The 25,265-nt window shown below is 53.5% G+C and overlaps 1 protein-coding gene across 2 annotated transcripts in view; it reads left to right on the plus strand.

Moving 5' to 3' along the window:
• The window catches only part of BCAM (basal cell adhesion molecule (Lutheran blood group)), a 205,100-nt gene that overhangs the window by 123,265 nt on the left and 56,570 nt on the right, over nt 1-25,265 (plus strand). For both annotated transcript variants that reach the window (XM_078651272.1, XM_078651273.1), the window contains exons 5-8: nt 9,435-9,531; nt 10,194-10,376; nt 14,520-14,641; nt 19,888-20,044. In XM_078651272.1, the coding sequence (XP_078507398.1) occupies nt 9,435-9,531; nt 10,194-10,376; nt 14,520-14,641; nt 19,888-20,044 (559 nt within the window). The remainder of the gene's footprint in view (nt 1-9,434; nt 9,532-10,193; nt 10,377-14,519; nt 14,642-19,887; nt 20,045-25,265) is intronic.

Below are 25,265 nucleotides of genomic sequence, written 5' to 3' on the forward strand. Positions count from 1 at the left end.
CATCCTTCTCAGGAGGAGGAGAGACGTCACTCGGTTGATGCTCTGGACCTCCTCTGTGCCAGACGTGGTGCCCCTCTTCTGCATGTGGCGGGGATGACTCTTCCATCCTTCTCAGGAGGAGGAGAGACGTCACTCGGTTGATGCTCTGGACCTCCTCGGTGCCAGACGTGGTGCCCCTCTTCTGCATGTGGTGGGTGATGACTCTTCCATCCTTCTCAGGAGGAGGAGAGACGGCACGCGGTTGATGCTCTGGACCTCCTCGGTGCCAGACGTGGTGCCCCTCTTCTGCATGTGGCGGGTGATGACTCTTCCATCCTTCTCAGGAGGAGGAGAGACGTCACTCGGTTGATGCTCTGGACCTCCTCGGTGCCAGACGTGGTGCCCCTCTTCTGCATGTGGTGGGGATGACTCTTCCATCCTTCTCAGGAGGAGGAGAGACGGCACGCGGTTGATGCTCTGGACCTCCTCGGTGCCAGTCGTGGTGCCCCTCTTCTGCATGTGGTGGGGATGACTCTTCCATCCTTCTCAGGAGGAGGAGAGACGGCACGCGGTTGATGCCAGGAGGCTCTTCGGGTCTTTCCATTCTCAAGCATGGCCAGGTGGTCACTTTACAGATCTTCCAGTGTAAAGTCCACTCCTCGCACCCTCCACCTGTAGGAGATGCTGTTTTGTTATTCATCCAGAAGCTGACAAATCTGCAGTTCGAAGCATTAATCAGAAGGAGAAGTTACGTACCTTCAGTAACGCTATTTCTGGTGAATCCTCTATTTATTTCACAGAAGGTCCGCCGTCGCCGTCTCTCGTTCCCGTTCTGTGACGTGGACTTTTAGGATTCAAAAATGTCCCACATAAGGTGTGGTCCTTTGCCATGTTTGCTTCCTCTCAAGTTTCATCAGCATCGCAAGACACGGAACAGGTGAGAAAGAACATGGACGTCGGCGTGCAGGGGTGGCATCTATATACAGCCAGTGCCATCTCTTTGGGCGACCCTGCAAGGCGGCTGCAGACCAGTAGCATCACCTGTCGGCGCACGGGAGTGAGGGCTGCAAGAGCTCCGAGTCCAGTCTGGTGTCCGGGAAACGAAAGAAGTGAGGACTCTGCAGTTAGAGGACCACCAGAAAGAGCGTTGCCGAAGATAGGTTACTTGCTCGTTTGCAGTGTGAATCTATTCTAGATTTGCATGCTGTGCATTATTCCGCCATCTAGTGATTGGGTCAGGAGATCTTCTCTTTTCATCCCCTTTTTCTCTTTGGTTGTTTTTGGGGGTCGTCGGTTCCCATTTGGTGGTATGTCTGTCCCCCTTCTGACATCAGACGTATGCCCGGAAGCCCCTGTGCGTGGGCGCCATCTTCAGATTATTTATTCTGCAGTTTGATCCGGAAGCAGAAACTGGAGCTTTACTGATATCGTAGAAGATTGAGGAGAATTTGATGAACCGCAGGAAAACATTGAAAAAAACAACTATAAAGAAAATAACAGTTGAAGACAATGAATACGAAGGGATGGTCACTGGAAAAAGTAACTGCACCACTGGAGTGATCTGTGGCGCGGTCGAAGGAAGTGCAGCCGGGGTGGAGGGTGGGGCTGGAACAGGGGTGTCCAACCTTTTCTGTACTGAGAGCTACTTATGTTCAATAAAACACATTAACAGCTACTAATATTATTAGTGCAGTATAATTTCAATTTCTTTATATGTATATTAATGCAAGCAAGCAAAATCTTTCTAATTTAATAAGCTGGGCTGCACACAGGTGAGCTACTCAGTTAGCTCAAGAGCTACAGTAGCTCACGAGCTACTGGTTGGAGACCCCTGGGCCGCTGGAACCATGGAAGGAAATGAAGAAAATATTCTTTAGATTTTGTCGCAAGCGCCTCCATAAATGTTCTGAAAAGGACCGCCTCAAGGTCTGAAACCTCTGCACAGAAAGGTGTGAGGTGTGTGCTGAGTTTCAGCCTTACACCCCTAGAACACATGGACATCACGATTGGCCACATTACGCCACGATGCAGTCACAGAAGAAAGAAAACCTTTCCCCGACAGACCTGGGTTGTCGAGCGATGATCATGAAAATGTTGAGGACACAGAGCTGGCACAAGGAGAAGGATCCCAAGTCGTGGGGACGTCGTCAAACCAGAAACTGACCACAACACATCTATTGAGGTCACCCTACAGAAACACAGTGGGTTTGAGCTGAAGCATTTCGACTCGAGGTTCCAAAAGACACTCTCGACATAGCATCCTTTGACGAGCGAAGGGAAGCGGAGACCAAAAGCTTGTCCCTCACCCTTGGATACCAACAAAGAGGCACCACGGAAGGATGTCCCTTGGATGCTTCGTTGACGCCAAGAAGTGATCAAGACCGAGAGAGTAGAGAAGATCAAAAGCAAGGTCTGACCCCCAAAGAGAAAGGCGGTGCCCACCATTGACACCAAGCAAAGGGCACTCGAGGTCAACAGAATGAAGGGCTTCGAAGCCGAACTGGCAACGATCCTCCAGAAAAAGGAGGATTCCGGCTCACCGCTCCCAAAAACTTTAAATCCCTTCAAAGCCACTCAGGGGAAAAAACACAGGAGAAAGAAGAGCGGTCTGAGCGACGAACCACAGCCGGACCACAGGAAGGGGAGAAAGAGGTGCTCTTTGAAGAGGGGGTCGTGGACAAACTGAGGGTCTTTGAGGGACATGGACAAACTGGACCACCTGGAAGGGGAGCTTTTCAAGCGTTGTCCCCCACAAACGTAGTGCTGCCCAACGGAGGCGCGAGAATCGACACCACCGGGGTGGAAACCTTCCACAGATCCGCAGTGGTCCTTTTGAGGCAAATCCAGAGGGCGGGACTAGCCCCTGACATACAAACGAAGAGCTCCTACGTCTTCAGCCGGAGATAGCTTTGTTCCTGCAAATACAAGCAAAATAAAGGTACTGAAATCTGATCACAGGCAGGGAGTGCACTCGGTATATTTCATGCCACCAAAGCTGGACAAGGCTCTGAGACCCATTTTGGACCCTTGTGTTTTTAACAGATTTATAAAAACAAAATAAATCAAGATAACATTTTAAAAGAGAATCCCACAGCGGTGAGAAAAGGACTGTATGGAAACAGTAGACCTCAAAGATGCCGGTTTACTTCTACCCGTGAACAGGACGCACTACAGATCAGGAACCGGTTGCACTATCAGTTCGAGGTACTCCCATCGGTTCGCTGTCAGCACCCAAGGTGCTTACGAAGTGTTTGACTGCAGTAGCAGCACACCTGCGAAGGCAGGGGATACATGTGCACCCCAATCCAGGGGCGTAACACAGGCCCCCGCAGCCCACGCGGTGCGGGGGGGGCCCTAGCTCCAAGGGGCCCCCTCGGCACTAAACTCTGGCCTGAAGAGCTCCTGATTGAGCCCGGAGGGGGCCCCCCTAAGTACCGTGCAGGGATGCCCCCTCACTTTTCGCTACGCCAGTGTCCCAATCTAGACACTGGCTGGTGAAAGCGAGCTTCTTCACTCATTGCCAAAGGAGCATTGAGACGGTCATACACGCACCGTGAATCTGGAAAAACCCTCACCTATTCCAGAGAAAGATGCCATCTTTTTAGGATCGCGACTCGATGCACCGGACGTCGAAGCCTTTCCCTCAACCAAGACGATGCGGGCATTGAAAGACCCTTGACCAGAAGAGAATCGTGAACAGTGAGACAGCGGGCAAGCAGACGGACATGATGGCCGCCTGCACCGTTGACCCCACATGGCAAGTTCCATGTGAGGCCAATCCAAGAATGGCTACAGAATCAGTGGTCACAGGCAGCAGGGAGTTGGGAAGATCATGTGGCCGTTAAACCGAGGGTACAGAAGGACATGGGACGGGGGACGGTGAACCCTGAGCCGGGGGGCAGTCGGCAGAGCTTTTGGACAACCCGCTCCATAAGTGGCCATCACCACGGATGTGTCCTACATGGGACGGGGAACATGCATGGAGACCCTCAATATCACAGGCTTGTGGGCAACTATGGAAATGGTGCAATGCAAACATGTTCGAGCTAAAGACGGGTAAAGGGTAGCGGCATACAAACCGTAACTCACAACACAACCACAATCTCTTACCTTAACTAGCAAGGAGGGACGAGGCCAAATGCACTGTCAACCCGATCTCATGGCATTTGGAAATGCACCTGCCAAAGATAGATAATCTTGATGCACTCACCTATTGGATATAGCAAGCATTGGAAAAACCAATAGATCTCGCCTATGACGCTTTGGTAATGTTTTGCAGCTGTGCAGCAGCGCTGATGCTTTGCAGTGTGGCTAAAACTCATTTTAAAAAGCATTTAGACACAACCAGGATTAAGGCATTTTCTTTTTTATAAAGTGCATTAGCGCTGGATGCATCATAGTCCCCATTTTATTATTACTATTTTTTGCCACACTGCTAGGCACCCTTGCATAATTCTTTGCAATGTCCATGCACCGCGTGTACAGCATAAGCAAAAGGCGACGGCAGAGCCTCTAGTCTCAAAGGCGAGACCCATTGGATTTTCCAAAGCTTTTTAGGTCTTGTTACAACACCTCTGTGATTCCGAGCAAACCAGCTTATCTCCCCAATGCGTGAAAAATAAAAAATAAATAACATTTTGCAAAAACCTAGTCGCATAAAGAAAGCAATTTTGTCCATGTCCACGTCTCAGTGAACATACATTTGGAATCCGAGGACGGGGAAGCCAGAACCTGATCTGTTTATGAAGCCAGAAACCGCAAAATGCCAAAACTTTGCATCCAGGCACCCTGTTAGAAATGGGATTTCCGGCTGGCTGAGGCTTGCGCCAAAGCCAGGCAGAAACCACCACTCTAGTCAGGGCAAGGGAGTTACACGCCAAGATAACCCCTGCTCACCCCCTTGGTAATGTGACACGAGCAGTAAGGCTAAACTCGGAGGCAATGTGAGTTAAGTATTTGCGCACGCACCCCCAGCAACAACACCCAAGGCCCACCACAAAGGAAACTCCACACAAGGTTATATGTAAAAATAGCCTTTGTATTACACCAAAACACATTAGATAACAACACACACTTTACAATGTGCCAGAGGCACGGGCAGAATTTACAGGGGATATCTACAAGACAGGGCCACCTGGACCACTGTCAGGAATCAGCTCTTTTAGGACTAGCTGTTGGGAAAATTAGCACTTTGTAGAAGTACCACTTTTATAACATATTACATATAATAACTGGCGGCGGATACGGACCGTACCTTCCATTCTGGTTGCGCGGGATAATGCAAGTGATCTCCTCAGTAGGCCTGAGCGGGCGGTGGTGACCCGCACGCTACAAGCGTTTGGTTGGGGCGACCAAGGTGTGGGGCTCAGAGGAGGAGGGGGGCAGGGTGCGGGCTGCCCAGCGAAGCGGACGCGGCTCAGAGGAGAGCGGTGCGGCTCGAGGCATGAGGGCGGCCCAGGCACAAGCTGCCGAGGTGCAGGATGCGGGCGGCCCAGGCGGAGCAGAGCATGGCTTCACAAGGAGCGGTGCGGCTCTTGGCGGGGACGGCTAGGCACGAGCTGCAGGGGAGTGAGCGAGGCACACTTCAGGCGAGGCCCCAGCGGCCCAAGGAGATCAGACAAGTCCCAGCAATTAGTCAGGGAAGGCACAATAGAGTCCACTGGCCCTGGGACTCTGGTCAGGGGGCAAGCTCAGTATCAAGCCCTTGGAGATAGTTAAACACCAAATATTCATGTAGCACACAACCAGTAATCCCTGGTAAGAGGTAAGTATCACCTACGCAACCCTAACCACCTTAGGAGAATGTCACGCAGGGAACCAGGACCTCACTAGTAACACCTGTACTAGGAAGAACAACCACCTAAGTATCACTATACATTTAGGGGTATAAACATGAGAACATTACACATGATGCATCACAACATTCAGAGGTGTAGGGGAAGAAAACACATGATGCATAAACATACATTCAGCGGTGTAAGGAAAGCAACTTTGTACATGATGCATAAAAACACATTCAGAGGTACCAGAACACCGGGTGCGCAAAACATATCACACACAGTACATTTCCTAGCACCCTAAGCATGAGCGCATGAATAATAATAGCATATAAATCACATTAAGCGCAGAAATCATATTTAGCACATAACTCACATCAAGGACCAGGTTGCGCCACTGCGCCAAAACCTAAACGTAGCAGCTGCCCACTACTTGCTGGGCAGCTGAGGACAAGAACAGGGCCTAAACGCTGCAGCTGGCACTAAGTGCTGCGCAGCTGGGGAAGGCCAGGGTAGGGATGAGGGAGTGCGTCTCACTCCTGAGTCCAAAGAACAAGTCCCTAGAAAGCAAAACCTAAACGGTGCAGCTGCCCACTAATTGCTGGGCAGCTGGGAATCAAGAACTGCGACAGGGCCCTCACTGGCCCCTCTGGACAAAGACTGCACCAAATGGTGAGCCCACCGGCTCTGCACGCACCTGTGCATTTTTGGGAGCCCTCTGAAATAAAAACTGCGCAGCTTGAAGCCTTCTAGGCTCTTGAGGATCAACAGGGCATTGGAGCCCTCTGGCTCTAAGAGTCATGGGGCCAAAAAAAACATGGAAGCCCCCACGGGGCTCTGTGGGACACATGAGGCAAACATGGGCCCTGAAACACTGGGGGCCTCGTTGGAGCTATCTGGGCTCTGGGCATAATCGTGTCCCCAATCGTTGGAAGCATTCTAGGCTCTAGGAGCAAGGAGGGGGGCCAACATCAGCGGTGGGGGCCCGGGGGCGGGCACCAATTATGTGCCTCGACATCACCCCCTCTACACAACAAAGCCTGGGCCCCTCTGGGCCTGAGACACCATTGCGGCCGCGTCAAAGCAGCCCCCTACTATGCGGGGCTGCTCGAGAGCAGGGCACCGGCAGGGTGCCTCGCTCAACTTCCCCCCCAGCCGGCCTTTACTCACCGGCTCTGGGGCGGTCTGCGGCTCTCTTTCTTCAGCGGCGGTAGCGCTTGGCGGGGCTCTCTCTCCTCATGGGAGCCCCGCCTTCACAAGGTGCCCGCTTCACTCTTCACCCGGTCCCCCATCTCGGGACCGCGACTTGATGTGGAGCCTTCGTGGCTCCTGGGACAGCAGTTCCCTCTTCCGGCCAGGCAGTGTGCAGGGCTCCCATCGGCATACGGGAGCCCTGCGGGGCAGGCTCACCGGCCGGGCAGTTCCGCTTCCGTCGTAGGCTCCACCCACAACCAGGCGGGCCGCGGATGCGGCGGCCATCTTAACGTGGCTCGGGCCACGGGCGGTGAGACTCGGGGCACAAAATGAGGGGTAGGCTCCCTCGGTTACAATTAAAGAAGCAGGGTGAGCACCCGCGCACTCGGGGGCATATAAGGGGCAGGAGCGCTTCCCTCCCAGGGAAATGACGGCGCTCTGCCCTGAAAGGAAAATAAAGCGCTCTCAAGGCGCTAGAGGCAATAAAGGAAGCGCTATTTAATAAAATGAATAAAGCACTACCCCAGCAGGTCATAGCCACAGCGCTCTTAAGGGACAATTAGAAGGAGTTCCTAGGGGTAGAAGTCCAGCACTCCCCCAAAGCGCTGTAATCCCAGTCCAAGGACAAAGAGAGGGAGCCCATACAGCTCCTTAACCAGGGAAAGTCTTCCAGCCTTCCTAGGCCAGGCAAAAAGGGGTCCAAAGAAAAGTCCATCAGTGATCCAGGGGCTGGGCAGGGCCCAGGCAGGCAAGCTTTCCCCTGGGCCCCAGCAGCAGCACGCCCCTGGTAGATTCAAGTCAGAAACAAGAACATTTTGTAAGGGAACACAGCCCCTTTGTATACAGTGAATTCCTTAGTCTCAGGGTGCAGGGTGGGGGAAAAACCAGTCGCAGCTGGTTTTGGAGCACTGTGATGTGCTCAACCACCCTTTCCTTTCACCAGCCAGGCTAGGGACATTAGACGCATCACAGGGGGCGGAGCCAGCATTGTGTGGGGAAAGCCCAGCCCTATTCAGGTCCCAGGTGCACCCCTCCCTCACATCAGCATGCTAATCTCTCCACTCACCACCGGGGCAGACCCATCAGGACTCATGGAGCCTGGCTCACCAGCCAGCTCCAGCCAATCACAAGCCAGCACATTCACTGCACAGACAGGCACACTTCTAGAAGTGGCACTTCCATATTAGACACAAACACGCTGCACGCATCATTGCGCAGCCTTCAATCACACGAGTCCGCACATACCAGACACGCGCCTGCACACCCCACGCATCAGGAACTACCAGGGACACATACATTCCCCATGCATTCCTATGGGAGGGCAGGCCGATCTCACCACACGCACTCAGAGTGCGCACGCACTTTCCACTGGGACACAGTGAAAGTGCGCAGAACCCAAAAATCACCATCACCAGGTCAGCATTAAAAGCAAAAAGTTTAGGGGTGAACCTGCCAGAAGGGCCAAGTCCAACACACCCATAACATCTGTCCCTGGGGCATGTCGATCGATAGACTGGTCAGGAAGGTGTGCGTACCCTCCCCCCAATACCACATATATCGCAGGTAATAAATAAGAGCGAATAGTCCCACGTGGCTTTAGTCTCGATAGCCCCACCGTGGGCGAGATGAAGATGGTGTTCATAACTAACGGAGAAGTCACAGGGGAAAGTAAAGTTCCCATCTTTGTAGGGCCGACCCACAGGGCCATCACCGGAGCCCGCCGGCCGCAGCCTAGCGGGGAGGATACGGAAGACTCCAAACTTTGGTGCCCGACCGTGGGCTTCCCGAGGGAAGAGTAATACGAGTTACTCAATACTTGTGGACAGGGCATCAATGTGCACACCGACAAGAGGGCGAGTCTCCGCACCAGGATACCCGTGGGGGGACAGTCTGCGCTATATAAGTTCAAGTTACATTACATTCCTCTCTGTTGAAGGATAGTGGACCAAGCACAAGGAAATGCAAGGCATCTCAATGAAAGAGCTGTGCTTCGGTGCAGCACAGAGGGTCTCTCTGACGGTGGCACACAGGACGCCACAGACCCCCGGTGCCCACCTGTGCCTCGCTGAATGTCCGTCCGTCTGTCTGCTATAGTGGCGTCCTGGAGGGGACATGTGGGTGGACGTGCTTTCAGACATCAAAATATTCCTAGAAGGAGCCAAGAGAAGAAGCCCCCCCAGGTCTGCCCCCCCCCATGAGGAGCCTCACACTCTCTCCACCCCCCCTCTAAAGCTGCTGGCCCCTCACTGGGGGTATCTGTCCCTCAGAGCTGTCTGTCCCCACACGAGGGACAGGGAGGGGGGGGTCTACCCTCCTCTGGCTTGTCTCTCTTTTCGTCCTCCTAAGAGCCCTGTTCTTTGGGGTGTGGGTCAGGCTGGTGTGTGGCTAGACAACTGTAACCCCCCCCGGCTCCTCCCCCCCCAGCCCCCCCTCTGCTCTACACCAGGTGTCACTGAGTGCCTCTAATCTGTTTTCTGTTTGCAGATCGCCACCTGTATCAGCAGGAATGGGAACCCTGCCCCGACCATCACGTGGTACAAAGATGGCGCCGCCCTGCCCACCATGACCGAGCGGAATGATGGTGAGTGCTGCTGAGACCCGCCCTGCCCACCCTGGGACAGTCCCCTCTGCCCACCCTGGGACCGCCTCCTCTGCCCACCCTGGGACAGTCTCCTCTGCCCACCCTGTGACATTGGCCTCTGCCCACCCTAGGACAGTCCCCCTGCCCACCCCGGGACAGTGGCCTCTGCCCACCCTGGGACCGCCTCCTCTGCCCACCCTGGGACCGCCTCCTCTGCCCACCCTGGGACCGCCTCCTCTGCCCACCCTGGGACATCCTGTGTCCTCCAGCTCCTCCTCTCACCCATGAGTGCAGGCACCCCATGTGTCCTCCAGCTCCTCCTTTCACCCATGAGCGGGCACACCCCATGTCCCTCAGCTCCTCCTCTCACCCATGAGTACACGCACCCCCGTGTCCTCCAGCTCCTCCTCTCACCCATGAGTGCACACACCCCCTGTGTCCTCAAGCTCTTCCTCTAACCCAAGAGTGCACCCCCCGTGTCCTCCATCTCCTCCTCTCACCCATGAGTGCACATGCATCCTGTGTCCTCCAGCTCCTCCTCTCACCCATGAGTGCACACACCCCCTGTGTCCTCCAGCTCCTCCTTTCACCCATGAGTGCACACACCCCATGTCCTCCAGCTCCTCCTTTCACCTCACTCTCACCCTCTTGTTTCCTTGCAGACATGTACATGGTCTCCCGCACGGTGAAGGAGGCGTCCGGCCTGCACTCTGTCTCCAGCACCCTGTATCTGAGGCCCACCAAAGCAGACAAGGACTCCCACTTCTACTGCATGGTGCAGTACCTGATGCCGAAGGGCCGGACGGAGAGCCTCATGTCCCAGAAGTTCAACCTGACCCTGCACTGTGAGTCTCGTTCACGCGCTTGTACTGCACGGACCCCTCCCCCGCGAGTGCGCGCCCTGCACCTATGCAGGCATAATGCTCACCCAGGGGCCTCCTGGCGCTGAATAGCAGCTGTTTATTGTTACTCGACTCAGTGGTACTCCTTCTATCCACCTCAGAAGGATGAAAGGCTGAGTGGACCCGCCGGGATTAGAACCTGTGACCATGAGGTTAAACACAGGCCCCTGCAGTGGGTGCATTCGTCCACTGAGCCACCAGACCCGACATGCCTCCAGTTTCCCAGCATGCACTCCTTCTCTATTGCAGTAGTTGCATAATCTTCCCTGCATGTGACTCTTCCCCATTCTTGTGCTCCTTGTGCCACTGGATTCAAGCTAGCCTGGCTGGGGGGGGGGGGGGGGGCGATGCCCCCAAACCGGTCCCAGGATGCCTGTTTCCGGTCCAGGGAGGACCCGGCCTGGCAGTTCTAGTAAGTAAGTAAGTAATAATTCTTTATTTAGATATAAAACATATCTTTAAAAGGTTTCTCAAGTCACACTATGTACAGTTTTATAAATGAGAAATGATTAAAAGAGTGAAAAGAATAAAATGTGACCGTGGGCATGCATGTTAAAACATTTCAGATTGTGAATTGGCCCTTGCAGTCATTACAAGTTCTGTTAAAATACATGTTCAGTCTAAGCAGTGAGCAATGAGGCCTTAGCAGTGTCCATTTGATCTAGATTGTGGTATGCTTGCTGAATAAATGTGGCCAATTTTATATTTAAAACCGTGTTATCCAAGGACAGAGCAGCAATAGTGGCATGCCTACAGGTCCGAACTCCCAACCTGTTCCATTCTGGCTTAAGCAGACACCTGCGTTGAAGGTTGAGGGAGGGGCAGATACAGAGCACATGCACGAATGTTTCTGTTGCTGACCCGCAACCTCTACATGTTGTGTCCTCCTTGCGACGCCAGGTGGGTAGGTTTTGAAGAAAGCACCATTCTCCCATTCTTCGGGCAATCAGGCAGCGCTTCAAGTAGAGTGAAAATGTCATGGAGAGGTAGGTAGCAGGGGATAGTCGTTTATAGGAGTTGACTACTGCCCAGGAATGGCTGCGTTTCGTGAGAAGAGTTTTATCTAAAGCCAGGGATTTCAGTCTTACACATTTTTTGATTGTGTTTTTAAAAACAGTCTGACTGGGGTTAGGAGCCCATAGGTCGGCGGCTGACGTTTGATAGATGTAATCGTTCAAAAGGCGGCCAAATGACCCCCCTGGATTGATCTCGTTCATTTCTTTCCACACTAGAGATTCTAGGGTGCCTGGTTCTGCCCGTCCTAGTTTGTGGCACAGCTTGAGATATGTGCCAACTTCGGAAGCTTCATAGTTGGTTAATCCCAGCTCTCATCTAATCTGAGCCGGGGATGCGGAACTCGGCAAATGAAGTACTTTTTTATAGATTTTAGTTGTGTGTTTGTTTAAAACAGTGTTCATTTTGCCTTTAAAGATCTCTATGCCAGATGAAAGTGTGGGTCCGATCTTTGCTCTAAGAACTTCCAATAGAGGGGAAAAGGTTGGACCTGAAAGTTTCTTCGATAGCTTGGCCAGGGATACCACGGGGGCCGTGGCTTTGGCTGCGATCACATTACTTTGCTTTGTAAAACAGCCCCTAGAGTCCAGATAAACACCTAAATATTTATATGATTGGCCAATTGAAAGACTTATTTTATTGATTGACCAGCCGCCACCTCTATGACGTTTCTTACCGAATGGAACTATCAAGATTTTTTCCATATTCATTTCTAATTGATTGCCGATCGTGTATTGCGATAATGCGTCAAGGAGCCTTTGTAACCCTACTCTGGTGAGGCTAAACAGGGCCAGGTCATCGGCATATAGAAGATTACTTAATGTCCTGCCTCCTACTTTGGGCGGGTGACTGTTTACCTTGTCTAGGGTACTTGACGGGTCGGCAATGAATAGGTTGAAGAGAAGGGGGGCCAGCACGCATCCCTGCTTGACACCACGTGCGGTCATGATTTTTCGCGAGAGATGCGAGCCGGACCCTAGCTTCACTCGAACCCATGTGTTAGAATACAGTTGAATGATAGGGTTCAGGATTTTATCTGGGATTCCCCACTGGCTCAGTTTTTTCCAGAGTGCCGCCCTGGGCACCCTATCAAATGCTGCTTTGAAATCGACAAAGCAGCGAAAGGCCATCCTAGATGTTGAGAAGGCTTTATCGATGATAGTGGAAACTGCTAGTAAGTTGGTCATAGTTCCTGAATTGGCAACAAACCCTGTTTGGTTCAGAGGGATCAGATCGTAGTCCTTTGCCCGTTGCCTGAGGTCCTCCAGGATGAGCCCTGCATAATGTTTCGCCTCTATGTCCAGAGGAGCGATTAATCTGTAATTGTTCGGTGCGGCTCGTGATCCAGCTTTGTGGATGGGGTGAATAATTGCACCCAGCCATGAGTCCGGGATTGTCAGTGTCCGCAGAGTATAGTTGAAGAGGTTTAGTAGCACTTTTGTCACTGCTTTGACTACTCGTTGTTCGGTTAGTTCATATACTGAGGTAAACCCCTGAGTTGTATCGGAGGGAGTGATCGGTGATACGCCCGCGCCAATGCCGTGGGCCCTGAATGATTTAGTACATTCATAGTGATCTTGAGCCTGAAGGTGGTCCGTTAAGTAGAATGCCCATTCTGCTTCCTGGATATTCGCTGAACCATAGTTTGTTAGGTTCAGGTTGGTGCGGTTAACAAGAGACCAACATTTCCCTGAGTTTTTTTGCTTGCTTTCCCACACCAATTTCACCCAATATTGAGTTTCCTGAGCCTTTTTCTCTTGGGAGACTGCCCTCCTGAATGCTTTTTGGGCGTGGTGATATGTAGCAAGGAAAGCACTGTTCCCCGGAGACTTTGAGAGCGACCTCAATGCATTGTTTCTCGTTCTCTTGAATGATTTTATGACGGTGGAGGCTGGGGCCCCTACTGATGGAGTGCGGTTTGGGCCCTGCACAGTCACTGGAGAAGAGCTGATCAGATGAAGACACAGCTGCGACCATTTCGCTGTCGGGGGGGGCGTCTTGATCAAGACTACCTGTTATAAAATCCTTGCTCGCTTTTAAAACGCTCTGACTGTTAAACTCACTCCATTTGAGGTGCTTTAAGTTTTCTGTGTGTATTCCCTTGTAGGTTATAGGAGATTATGGGATTCTGGAATTGTAATGAAGGAAATGACTTGCGGCCAGTGATCGCTTTCAGACCGTTGATGGATACAAAAACTGTCCAGATTAAACAGTAGTTCTGAGTTGCAAATAGTAAAATCTAAGTAAGATTTTTTGCTACCATTCGACCAGGTCCAGTTTGGAGGTGTATCGCTGGTTGACCTTCCATTCACTACCAGGTAGCCTGCAAATTAAAATCTCATCACGGAGAGCTCACCTAATGTGTTTGTGGCTGGCATCGGAGGTTCGATTGGGTCATAGCTTCAGTGATGTTAGTCATGTCAGGCCCTTCCATGTCTGCTGCATTCCCTTGAAATAAGTTTGTATTAAAATCCCCCGTGACAATACGGTCCGAATTGGGGTATTCAGTGGCGATGTCCTTCATAATTTCACAGAGTCGGGCCAGATGGTCTTTTTTTGTACGGATGCTGGGGTTGATGTACACATTTATGAGGAGGAGCAAACGCTGCCTCCTCCACGGGTTAATTTTAACCCCTAGTAGCCAATCTTCTTTGAAGTGAAATTGATTAAATGCACCTTTTAGATTATTAGAGATGTATATGGACAGACCGCCTTTAGGATGACCATAGCGGCTGTCCTTGAGTGCTGGTTTCCAAAATGTGATGTATCCTTCTATGGGGCGGCCCTCTACCGCCCAGGGTTCTTGTAGAGGGATTGCTGTACGTTTACACAAGAAGGCCATGGTGACTTCATTTGAGGTGTTTTGATGGAGACCACTGATGTACCATGAACACAATAAGAAGGGCAGCCGTCCTTGCCTATTATCTGTTTTGTGAGGTTCTAAGTCTTCTGTGCTTTGCTGCCCCCCCCCGTGATGCAGTTTTGGGGCTTGTTGCCCCCCCCTCTCTGTCTTCTGTGCTCTGCCCTCCAGCTGCCAGTCCAACAGCCCCGTCTGGACTCTCTTTCTTTCAGATTACACAGAGAACGTGAAGTTTGAGGTGATCTCCGGGCCCGTCAAGGAGGGGGACACTGTGATGCTGAAGTGTACGGCAGATGGCTTCCCTCCCCCGGAGTACAACTTCTTCCGGATACAGGTGCGTGTCCTCGCTCCCCCCAAGCTCCTCTTCCACGCGTATCTGCCTCCAAACCTCCTCTTCCGCATGTATCTTCCGCCTGTACCTCCTCTTCTGTGTGTATTTGCCCCCAAACCTCTTCCGCGTGTATCTGCCCCCCCAAAAAACCGCCTCTTCCACGTGTATCTGCCCCTCGAACCTCCTCTTCCACGTGTATCTGCCCCAAACCTCCTCTTCCGCGTGTATCTGCCCCCGAACCTCCTCTTCCGCTTGTATCTGCCCCTGAACCTCCTCTTCCACGTGTATCTGCCCCCCAAACCTCCTCTTCCGCGTGTATCTGCCCCCCAAACCTCCCCTTCCACGTGTATCTGCCCCCCGAACCTACTCTTCCGCATGTATCTGCCCCCGAACCTCCTCTTCCGCGTGTATCTGCCCCCAAACCTCCTCTTCCGTGTGTATCTGCCCCCCCGAACCTCCTCTTCCGCATGTATCTGCCCCCGAACCTCCTCTTCCGTGTGTATCTGACCCCTGAACCTCCTTTTCCGTATGTATCTGCCCCCGAACCTCCTCTTCCGCGTGTATCTGCCCCCGAACCGCCTCTTCCGTGTCTATCTGTCCCCTGAACCTTCTCTTCCGCATGTATCTGCCCCCGAACCTCCTCTTCCGTGTGTATCTGCCCCCTGAACCTTCTCTTCTGTGTGTATCTGTCCCCTGAACCTTCTCTTCCGTGTGTTTATGCCCCCCAAACCTCCTCTTCCGTGTGTATCTTCCCCCTGTACCTCCTCTTCAGAGTAGATCTGCCCCCGAACCTCCCCTTACGCGTGTATCTGCCCCCCAAAACCTCCTCTTCCGCGTGTATCTGCCCCCTGAACTTCCTCTTCCGTGTTTATCTGCCCCCCGAACCTCCTCTTCCGTGTGTATCTTCCCCCTGTACCTCCTCTTCCGTGTGTATTTGCCCCCCCGAACCTCCGCTTCGGTGTGTATCTGCCCCCCTGAACCTCCTCTTCCATGTCTATCTGCCCCTGAACCTTCTCTTCCGTGTGTATCTGCCCCCCAAACCTCCTCTACCGTTTGTATCTGCCCCCAAACCTCCTCTTCCGTGTGTATTTGCCCCCCCAAACCTCCTCTTCCGTGTGTATTTGCCCCCCTGAACCTCCTCTTCCATGTCTATCTGTGCCTGAACCTTCTCTTCCGTGTGTATCTGCCCCCCAAACCTCCTCTTCCGTGTGTATCTGCCCCCGAATCTCCTCTTCCACTTGTATCTGCCCCCGAACCTCCTCTTCCGGGTGTATCTGCCCCCGAACCTCCTCTTCCGGGTGTATCTGCCCCCAAACCTCCTCTTCCGGGTGTATCTGCCCCCAAACCTCCTCTTCCGTGTGTATCTGACCCCTGAACCTTCTCTTCCGTGTGTATCTGCCCCCCTGAACCTCCTCTTCCATGTGTATCTTCTCCCTGTACCTCCTCTTGCGTGTGTATCTGCCCCCTGAACCTTCTGTTCCGTGTGTATCTGCCCCCTCCAAACCTCCTCTTCCGCATGTATCTTCCGCCTGTACCTCCTCTTCTGTGTGTATTTGCCCCCAAACCTCTTCCGCGTGTATCTGCCCCCCCAAAAAACCGCCTCTTCCACGTGTATCTGCCCCTCGAACCTCCTCTTCCACGTGTATCTGCCCCAAACCTCCTCTTCCGCGTGTATCTGCCCCCGAACCTCCTCTTCCGCTTGTATCTGCCCCTGAACCTCCTCTTCCACGTGTATCTGCCCCCCAAACCTCCTCTTCCGCGTGTATCTGCCCCCCCAAACCTCCCCTTCCACGTGTATCTGCCCCCCGAACCTACTCTTCCGCATGTATCTGCCCCCGAACCTCCTCTTCCGCGTGTATCTGCCCCCAAACCTCCTCTTCCGTGTGTATCTGCCCCCCCGAACCTCCTCTTCCGCATGTATCTGCCCCCGAACCTCCTCTTCCGTGTGTATCTGACCCCTGAACCTCCTTTTCCGTATGTATCTGCCCCCGAACCTCCTCTTCCGCGTGTATCTGCCCCCGAACCGCCTCTTCCGTGTCTATCTGTCCCCTGAACCTTCTCTTCCGCATGTATCTGCCCCCGAACCTCCTCTTCCGTGTGTATCTGCCCCCTGAACCTTCTCTTCTGTGTGTATCTGTCCCCTGAACCTTCTCTTCCGTGTGTTTATGCCCCCCAAACCTCCTCTTCCGTGTGTATCTTCCCCCTGTACCTCCTCTTCAGAGTAGATCTGCCCCCGAACCTCCCCTTACGCGTGTATCTGCCCCCCAAAACCTCCTCTTCCGCGTGTATCTGCCCCCTGAACTTCCTCTTCCGTGTTTATCTGCCCCCCGAACCTCCTCTTCCGTGTGTATCTTCCCCCTGTACCTCCTCTTCCGTGTGTATTTGCCCCCCCGAACCTCCGCTTCGGTGTGTATCTGCCCCCTGAACCTTCTCTTCCATGTGTATCTGCCCCCCAAACCTCCTCTTCTGTGTGTATCTGCCCCCCTGAACCTCCTCTTCCATGTCTATCTGCCCCTGAACCTTCTCTTCCGTGTGTATCTGCCCCCCAAACCTCCTCTACCGTTTGTATCTGCCCCCAAACCTCCTCTTCCGTGTGTATTTGCCCCCCCAAACCTCCTCTTCCGTGTGTATTTGCCCCCCTGAACCTCCTCTTCCATGTCTATCTGTGCCTGAACCTTCTCTTCCGTGTGTATCTGCCCCCCAAACCTCCTCTTCCGTGTGTATCTGCCCCCGAATCTCCTCTTCCACTTGTATCTGCCCCCGAACCTCCTCTTCCGGGTGTATCTGCCCCCGAACCTCCTCTTCCGGGTGTATCTGCCCCCAAACCTCCTCTTCCGGGTGTATCTGCCCCCAAACCTCCTCTTCCGTGTGTATCTGACCCCTGAACCTTCTCTTCCGTGTGTATCTGCCCCCCTGAACCTCCTCTTCCATGTGTATCTTCTCCCTGTACCTCCTCTTGCGTGTGTATCTGCCCCCTGAACCTTCTGTTCCGTGTGTATCTGCCCCCACCAAACCTCCTTTTCCGTGTGTATATGCCCCCCTCTTCCGTGTGTATCTTCCCCCTGTACCTCCTCTTCCGTGGGTATCTGCCCCCCTGAACCTCCTCTTCTGTGTGTATCTGCCCCCTGTACCTCCTCTTCCGTGTGGATCTGCCCCCGAACCTCCTCTTCCGCGTGTATCTGCCCCCAAACCTCCTCTTCCGTGTGTATCTGCCCCCCTGAACCTCCTCTTCCGTGTGTATCTGCCCCCGAACCTCCTCTTCCGTGTGTATCTTCCCCCTGTACCTCCTCTTCCGTGTGTATTTGACCCCCCAAACCTCCTCTTCCGTGTGTATCTGCCCCCCTGGACCTCCTCTTCCGTGTATCTGCCCCCGAACCTCCTTTTCCATGTGTATCTTCCCCCTGTACCTCCTCTTCCGTGTGTATTTGCCCCTCAAACCTCCTCTTCCGTGTGTATCTGCCCCCGAACCTCCTTTTCAATGTGTATCTTCCCCCTGTACCTCCTCTTCAATGTGGATCTGCCCCCGAACCTCCTCTTCTGCGTGTATCTGCCCCTGAACCTTCTCTTCCGCGTGTATCTGCCCCCAAACCACCTCTTCCGCATGTATCCAAATTGTCCAAATTGTCACAACCGTGTGGGGTACCTCAAGGCTCATCCCTGAGTCCGACACTTTTTAACATATATGTGTCGGACCTGGCCAATGTCATCAAGGCACACGGGATGAGCCTTACCTCCTACGCGGATGACACACAATTAGTGTTGGCTATAAGGGGTGATGGCGAGGAAGTAGCTAAAACATTCCAGAGGGGACTGACAGAACTGGGAGACTGGATGGCAGTAAATTGCCTAAAACTAAACTCGGATAAAACCGAAGTTATGATCTTTGGGCAACTCTCACCAGAATGGCCTACCTCGTGGTGGCCCCAAACCTTTGGTGCCCCCCCTAATCCAGTGACCAAAGTAAGGAACTTAGGAATAATTTTTGACAATCATCTGAATTTTATGGACCATGCCAGCAGAGTGGCATCAGTTGCCCACCATAAACTGCGCATGATCCGAAAGATAAGTCCCTATCTTCCCACTACTGCCATCAAAACTCTGGTGAGCTCATTAGTTCTGACATCCTTAGATTATTGCAATGGGCTCTTTATTAACGCCCAAGCAAGAGTCTTAAAAAAACTGCAGACTATACAGAACGCAGCAGCACGTCTCATTCGGGGAATTCCAAAATTTGCTCCTTTATCCAATGCCATTCCCAAACTACACTGGTTGACGATTCAGAACAGAGCCAGATTCAAATCCCAATGCATTGTATACAAAGTCCTAAACAAACAGGGTCCACAGTTCCTCAAAGACCACCTACGACCGTACCAACCCACACGCCAACTGCGCTCTACCAACAGTAACCAACTTATGGTACCTCGAACCAAAACTGTGATGTGGGGAGACCGACGGTTTGTAGTGGCGGCTTCTAAACTTTGGAATACCTTACCCCAGGACATTAGGGCATGTCCTACGCTACTCCAATTTCGCAAGAAATTAAAAACTTGACTGTTCAATAAATAAACTTCCACATGACTCTAGGTATAGAATAATCATCAGAGCAAGGCAGTTCCAACCAGCCGGCAAATTATTTAGCGCCAAGACACCCCAGGGTATAAGTTGCGCTTTACAAATGCCAATAAATAAATAAATAAATAAATAAATATCTGCCCCCCGAACCTCCTCTTCCGCATGTATCTACCCCCCAAACCTCCTCTTCCATGTTTATCTGCCCCCAAACCTCCTCTTTCGCGTTTATCTGCCCCCAAACATCCTCTTCCGCATGTATCTACCCCCAAACCTCCTCTTCCATGTGTATCTGCCTCCCAAACCTACTCTTCCTCGTGTATCTGCCCCCCCAAACCTCCTCTTCTGCGTGTATCTGCCCCCCCAAACCTCCTCTTCCACGTGTATCTGCCCCCCAAACCTACTCTTCCGCGTGTATCTGCCCCTAAACCTCCTCTTCCGCGTGTAGCTGCCCCCCCAAGCCTCCTCTTCCGCCTGTTTCTGCCCCCAAACCTCCTCTTCCGGGTGTATCTATCTTCCAAACGTCCTCTTCCGCATGTATCTGCCCCCAAACCTCCTCTTGCCTCTCCCGCATGCCCCTCCCTTCTTTGCCCCCATCCGACTCTCGCCCCCTACCCTTCGCCCTCCCTTTCGTTACTTGCTCCTTCTCCTCATGTCTGTCTGTCTGTCTGTTCTTCCAGGGGGGCCAGGAGCAGGAGATCCAGTCGAGCACGGAGAGTGTCCTTGTTCTGGAGAAGGTCTCCCGGTCCCAGGGGGGCACCTTCCGCTGCCAAGCCATGGACTTCGACAGCCCCCCAGACATCACCTTGACCCGGGACCTGGTCCTGTCCGTGAGTTGTAAGTGTGGGGTGTGGTTTGTAGCTCCTCATCCCCTGGCGAGGCTGTGAGGCGCTGTCTTCCCATTGGTCCCTGGGTGCTGAAGGGTATGTGGAGAGTGTGTGGTGGGTGTGTGATGGTTGTCTGGTTGGCGTGTGGTTGGCGTGTGGTTGGCGTGTGGTTGGTGAGTGGTGAGTGGTTGGCATGTGGTTGGCGTGTGGTTGGTGTGTGGTTGGTGTGTGGTTGGCATGTGGTTGGCATGTGGTTGGCATGTGGTTGGCATGTGGTTGGCATGTGGTCGGCGTGTAGTCGGTGTGTGGTCGGTGAGTGGTTGGTGAGTGGTGAGTGGTTGGCGTGTGGGGCATGTGATTGGCATGTGGTTGGCGTGTGGTTTGCCTGTGGTTGTTGTGCAGTTGGTGTGTGGTTGATGTGTGATTGGTGTGTGGTTGATGTGTGATTGACATGTGGTTGGCATGTGCTCGGCGTGTGGTTGGTGAGTGATTGGTGTGTGGTGAGTGGTTGGAATGTGGGTGTGTGGTTGGCATGTGGTAGGTGTGTGATTGGTGTGTGGTAGGTGTGTGGTAGGTGTGTGGTAGGTGAGTGGTTGGTGAGTGGTTGTCGTGTGGTTGTCATGTGGTTGTCGTGTGATTGGTGTGGTTGGCGTGTGGTTGGCCTGTGGTTGTTGTGCAGTTGGTGTGTGGTTGATGTGTGATTGGTGTGTGGTTGATGTGTGATTGACATGTGGTTGGCATGTGCTCGGCGTGTGGTTGGTGAGTGATGGTGTGTGGTGAGTGGTTGGCATGTGATTGGTGTGTGATTGGTGTGTGGTTGGTGAGTGGTTGTCGTGTGGTTGTCGTGTGGTTGTCGTGTGGTTGTCGTGTGGTTGGCGTGTGATTGGTGTGGTTGTCGTGTGGTTGTCGTGTGGTTGTTGTGTGGTTGTCGTGCGGTTGATGTGTGGTTGATGTATGGTTGGTAGGCTCTTGGATGTGGTGGGCCTGCCGCTGAGGTCTTGATGGTGGTGAATGGGGTTGGAAGGCATGCTGCACGCGTGGCATGGGGAGGTCTGTTGTGCATAAGCAAGGGGTGTTGTGCGAGTGTGAGAGCAGCTGCGGCTGCCAGCTGTTCTCTTTGTTGAAAGTATAGTCTGCATTTTGTCTTTATCATGATGTCAGGAGCCCAGTTTATAATTTGTTCAGGACTGAATATGATCGTCATTCCTCCTTGTCCGAGGAGAGACTGAACTCCAAGGTTTGGCTTCCTGGACACAGAAGGAAGTAAGACCGAGTTGAGTCTTGTTAGATGTAGGGTCGGTCAGTAGAGGGCAGGCCTGGACGCTGACAGCTTGTTCTGCAGGGGTGTGAAGGTTTTGTTGACGGAACAGTGGTTCAATGCATGAGTTGTTGGGTGAGCTTCATACTGCATTAACCGCCCTCTCTTGGACCTTATGCTCCTCCTCCACCCTGCAGAGCCCTCCCCCGGCTTTATGCCAGGGTTCCCCCATACACATGCCATATTCATACAAACACACACCTGTCTTGAAAGGTGGTCCTTCTAGATACTGCCACCCAGCGTAGGGAAGAGAGGCCAGGAGTGAGGTGGGCCTGCCTCTGGGGGTTGTGCACTCTCCGGCATCGGTCTTGAGAGGCCAGGAGTGAGGTGGGTCTGCCTCTGGGGGTTGTGCACCCTCTGGCATCTGTCTTGAGAGGCAAGGAGAGGAGTGAGGTGGGCCTGCCTCTGGGGGTTGTGCACTCTCTGGCATCTGTCTTGAGAGGCCAGGAGTGAGGTGGGCCTGCCTCTGGGGGTTGTGCACTCTCTGGCATCTGTCTTGGAGGCCAGGAGTGAGGTGGGCCTGCCTCTGGGGGTTGTGCACCCTCTGGCATCTGTCTTGAGAGGCAAGGAGAGGAGTGAGGTGGGCCTGCCTCTGGGGGTTGTGCACTCTCTGGCATCTGTCTTGAGAGGCCAGGAGTGAGGTGGGCCTGCCTCTGGGGGTTGTGCACTCTCTGGCATCGGTCTTGAGAGGCCAGGAGTGAGGTGGGTCTGCCTCTGGGGGTTGTGCACTCTCTGGCATCTGTCTTGAGAGGCCAGGAGTGAGGTGGGCCTGCCTCTGGGGGTTGTGCACTCTCTGGCATCTGTCTTGAGAGGCAAGGAGAGGAGTGAGGTGGGTCTGCCTCTGGGGGTTGTGCACTCTCCGGCATCTGTCTTGAGAGGCAAGGAGAGGAGTGAGGTGGGCCTGCCTCTGGGGGTTGTGCACTCTCTGGCATCTGTCTTGAGAGGCCAGGAGTGAGGTGGGCCTGCCTCTGGGGGTTGTGCACTCTCCGGCATCGGTCTTGAGAGGCCAGGAGTGAGGTGGGTCTGCCTCTGGGGGTTGTGCACTCTCTGGCATCTGTCTTGGAGGCCAGGAGTGAGGTGGGCCTGCCTCTGGGGGTTGTGCACCCTCTGGCATCTGTCTTGAGAGGCAAGGAGAGGAGTGAGGTGGGCCTGCCTCTGGGGGTTGTGCACTCTCTGGCATCTGTCTTGAGAGGCCAGGAGTGAGGTGGGCCTGCCTCTGGGGGTTGTGCACTCTCTGGCATCGGTCTTGAGAGGCCAGGAGTGAGGTGGGTCTGCCTCTGGGGGTTGTGCACTCTCTGGCATCTGTCTTGAGAGGCCAGGAGTGAGGTGGGCCTGCCTCTGGGGGTTGTGCACTCTCTGGCATCTGTCTTGAGAGGCAAGGAGAGGAGTGAGGTGGGTCTGCCTCTGGGGGTTGTGCACTCTCCGGCATCTGTCTTGAGAGGCAAGGAGAGGAGTGAGGTGGGCCTGCCTCTGGGGGTTGTGCACTCTCTGGCATCTGTCTTGAGAGGCCAGGAGTGAGGTGGGCCTGCCTCTGGGGGTTGTGCACTCTCTGGCATCTGTCTTGAGAGGCCAGGAGTGAGGTGGGCCTGCCTCTGGGGGTTGTGCACTCTCTGGCATCTGTCTTGAGAGGCAAGGAGAGGAGTGAGGTGGGCCTGCCTCTGGGGGTTGTGCACTCTCTGGCATCTGTCTTGAGAGGCCAGGAGTGAGGTGGGCCTGCCTCTGGGGGTTGTGCACTCTCTGGCATCTGTCTTGAGAGGCCAGGAGTGAGGTGGGTCTGCCTCTGGGGGTTGTGCACTCTCTGGCATCTGTCTTGAGAGGCCAGGAGTGAGGTGGGTCTGCCTCTGGGGGTTGTGCACTCTCTGGCATCTGTATTGAGATGCCAGGAGTGAGGTGGGCCTGCCTCTGGGGGTTGTGCACTCTCTGGCATCTGTCTTGAGAGGCCAGGAGTGAGGTGGGTCTGCCTCTGGGGGTTGTGCACTCTCTGGCATCTGTCTTGAGAGGCCAGGAGTGAGGTGGGTCTGCCTCTGGGGGTTGTGCACTCTCTGGCATCTGTCTTGAGAGGCCAGGAGTGAGGTCGGTCTGCCTCTGGGGGTTGTGCACTCTCTGGCATCTGTCTTGAGAGGCCAGGAGTGAGGTGGGTCTGCCTCTGGGGGTTGTGCACTCTCTGGCATCTGTCTTGAGAGGCCAGGAGTGAGGTGGGTCTGCCTCTGGGGGTTGTGCACTCTGGCATCTGTCTTGAAATCCCATTGGCCGGTTCCAGGTGGGAGGGTGCTGCTGCTGTGGTAACATGCGTCTGTTGTGGGGGGCCAGGTGTGGCAAGGGATGTTGTAGACATCTTACTACACAAAGGGTTTCCTGGGCCCCTCATTTACTTGTGAAACAAGCATTTGCAATGCAATCGGGCTCGCACTTACTCGAGTTTGAGCTATTGACATTGCAAATAACAAAGCCTTTTATTTGTGTTTTAGTTTTTAAAACCGAAACAAAAGGCATTGTCATTTACAATGCCAATAACTTAAACTCACATAAATGCGAGACTGATTGCATTGCAAATGCTTGTTATTAGACGGTCACTCCAGCCGGCCCTAGTACTCATTTATTTTGCTAAATTAAATGCTTGTTTGCAGGGTTCTCTGCACAGTGGAATAAGACTTCAGATGGGAGCATACTGAATTTGTATGCTTATGCTCAAACAACCAAGGACCAGCTGAGCTAGCAAGTGCTAGTGCCACAGTGAGTGTAGAATTGTGCCTCCGTAGTGCACTGTGTTAATTAAATGACACAGACACCAGCATAGAACCAGTCCGGAGGAAGCACAATTTTAGCCAGTACCTCCAAGAAATCTAGCTAAGGATTCAAACATTGTGACAGCGGGGTCCCCTCAGATTGTATATATTATGTATGCGCATCACACACGACAAAGTCACCGAGTCCCTGCTCGGATATGCACCGCTGCAGCCTGCAGACCTTCCGGATGCCTAGGAACCCCCCACGAGAAGTGGTGTCCCAGCTGCCGGGTTGGTACCGTCCGCCCAGTTACAGTACTCCAGTGACACCAGTTCGCATATTGCAGCTAGGAGACTGGACCCTAGTCCCTCCCAGGCATCCCGCTTCCGCCCTCGGAGCGCAAATCTTGAGAGCCCACCGCGGACCTGAGGTGGAGCCTGCTGCCCTGCTCACCTTTTCAGGCTTACAGCAGCACCGTGTGGCCGCAATGTTTTCAATCTCCATGATCAAGTGTGGTTGGACTGGCACCGCATCACTTAGGCTGTGGCGGGGCTGGCGGGAGACCGGCCCGCGCTGTTCCATTTCCTGGTGGACTGACCCTTTATGCCTTGGCACTCAGGGGTGCCTCTGAGGGTTACGGTGGGTGCCAGCGTTGAATCTTGCAGAAGAGCGGCACTCGCTCCCGGACCCCACCCGCTTCGGATCGCAGTAGGCATGCCCTACTGTGGTGTTCCTCTGTGCCCTCTAGTGGGCGGCCTGCCCTGAGGGACAGAGTGCAGAGCCGCCGCTGCTACAGTCTCCGGACAAAAGCCAGTCACTTCAGAAAGCATCCCTCAGTGGTGTCCCTCACTGCCCATGTCACGGAAACGCCAGATAATCTACTGCAGTGCTTTTCAAAAGCACTGTAAAAGCAAAAACAATTAAATAAAAGAGCCATGCTAGTATTTACCTTTTAGAGGCGAACAGAAACCTAACCGTGCTTCCTGCGCTCCAGGGAGGAATAGTGAAAGCATGCACGCTGTGTTGAAACGCCAGCCCTATGCAGGAACAGGAGATGTGCACGCATACGGAGTGCACATCTCCTGTCGGTATGCGTGCTCATCTCCTGTCCCCCTTCGGCAGAGAAACCAACAATAGAGCTCGCCAAGGCAAACAGCGCATGCGCTGCTTCGCTAGGCGAGACCTA

Source organism: Lissotriton helveticus, chromosome 7, assembly GCF_964261635.1.
Source record: "Lissotriton helveticus chromosome 7, aLisHel1.1, whole genome shotgun sequence".
In the NCBI taxonomy this organism is placed as follows: domain Eukaryota; kingdom Metazoa; phylum Chordata; class Amphibia; order Caudata; family Salamandridae; genus Lissotriton; species Lissotriton helveticus.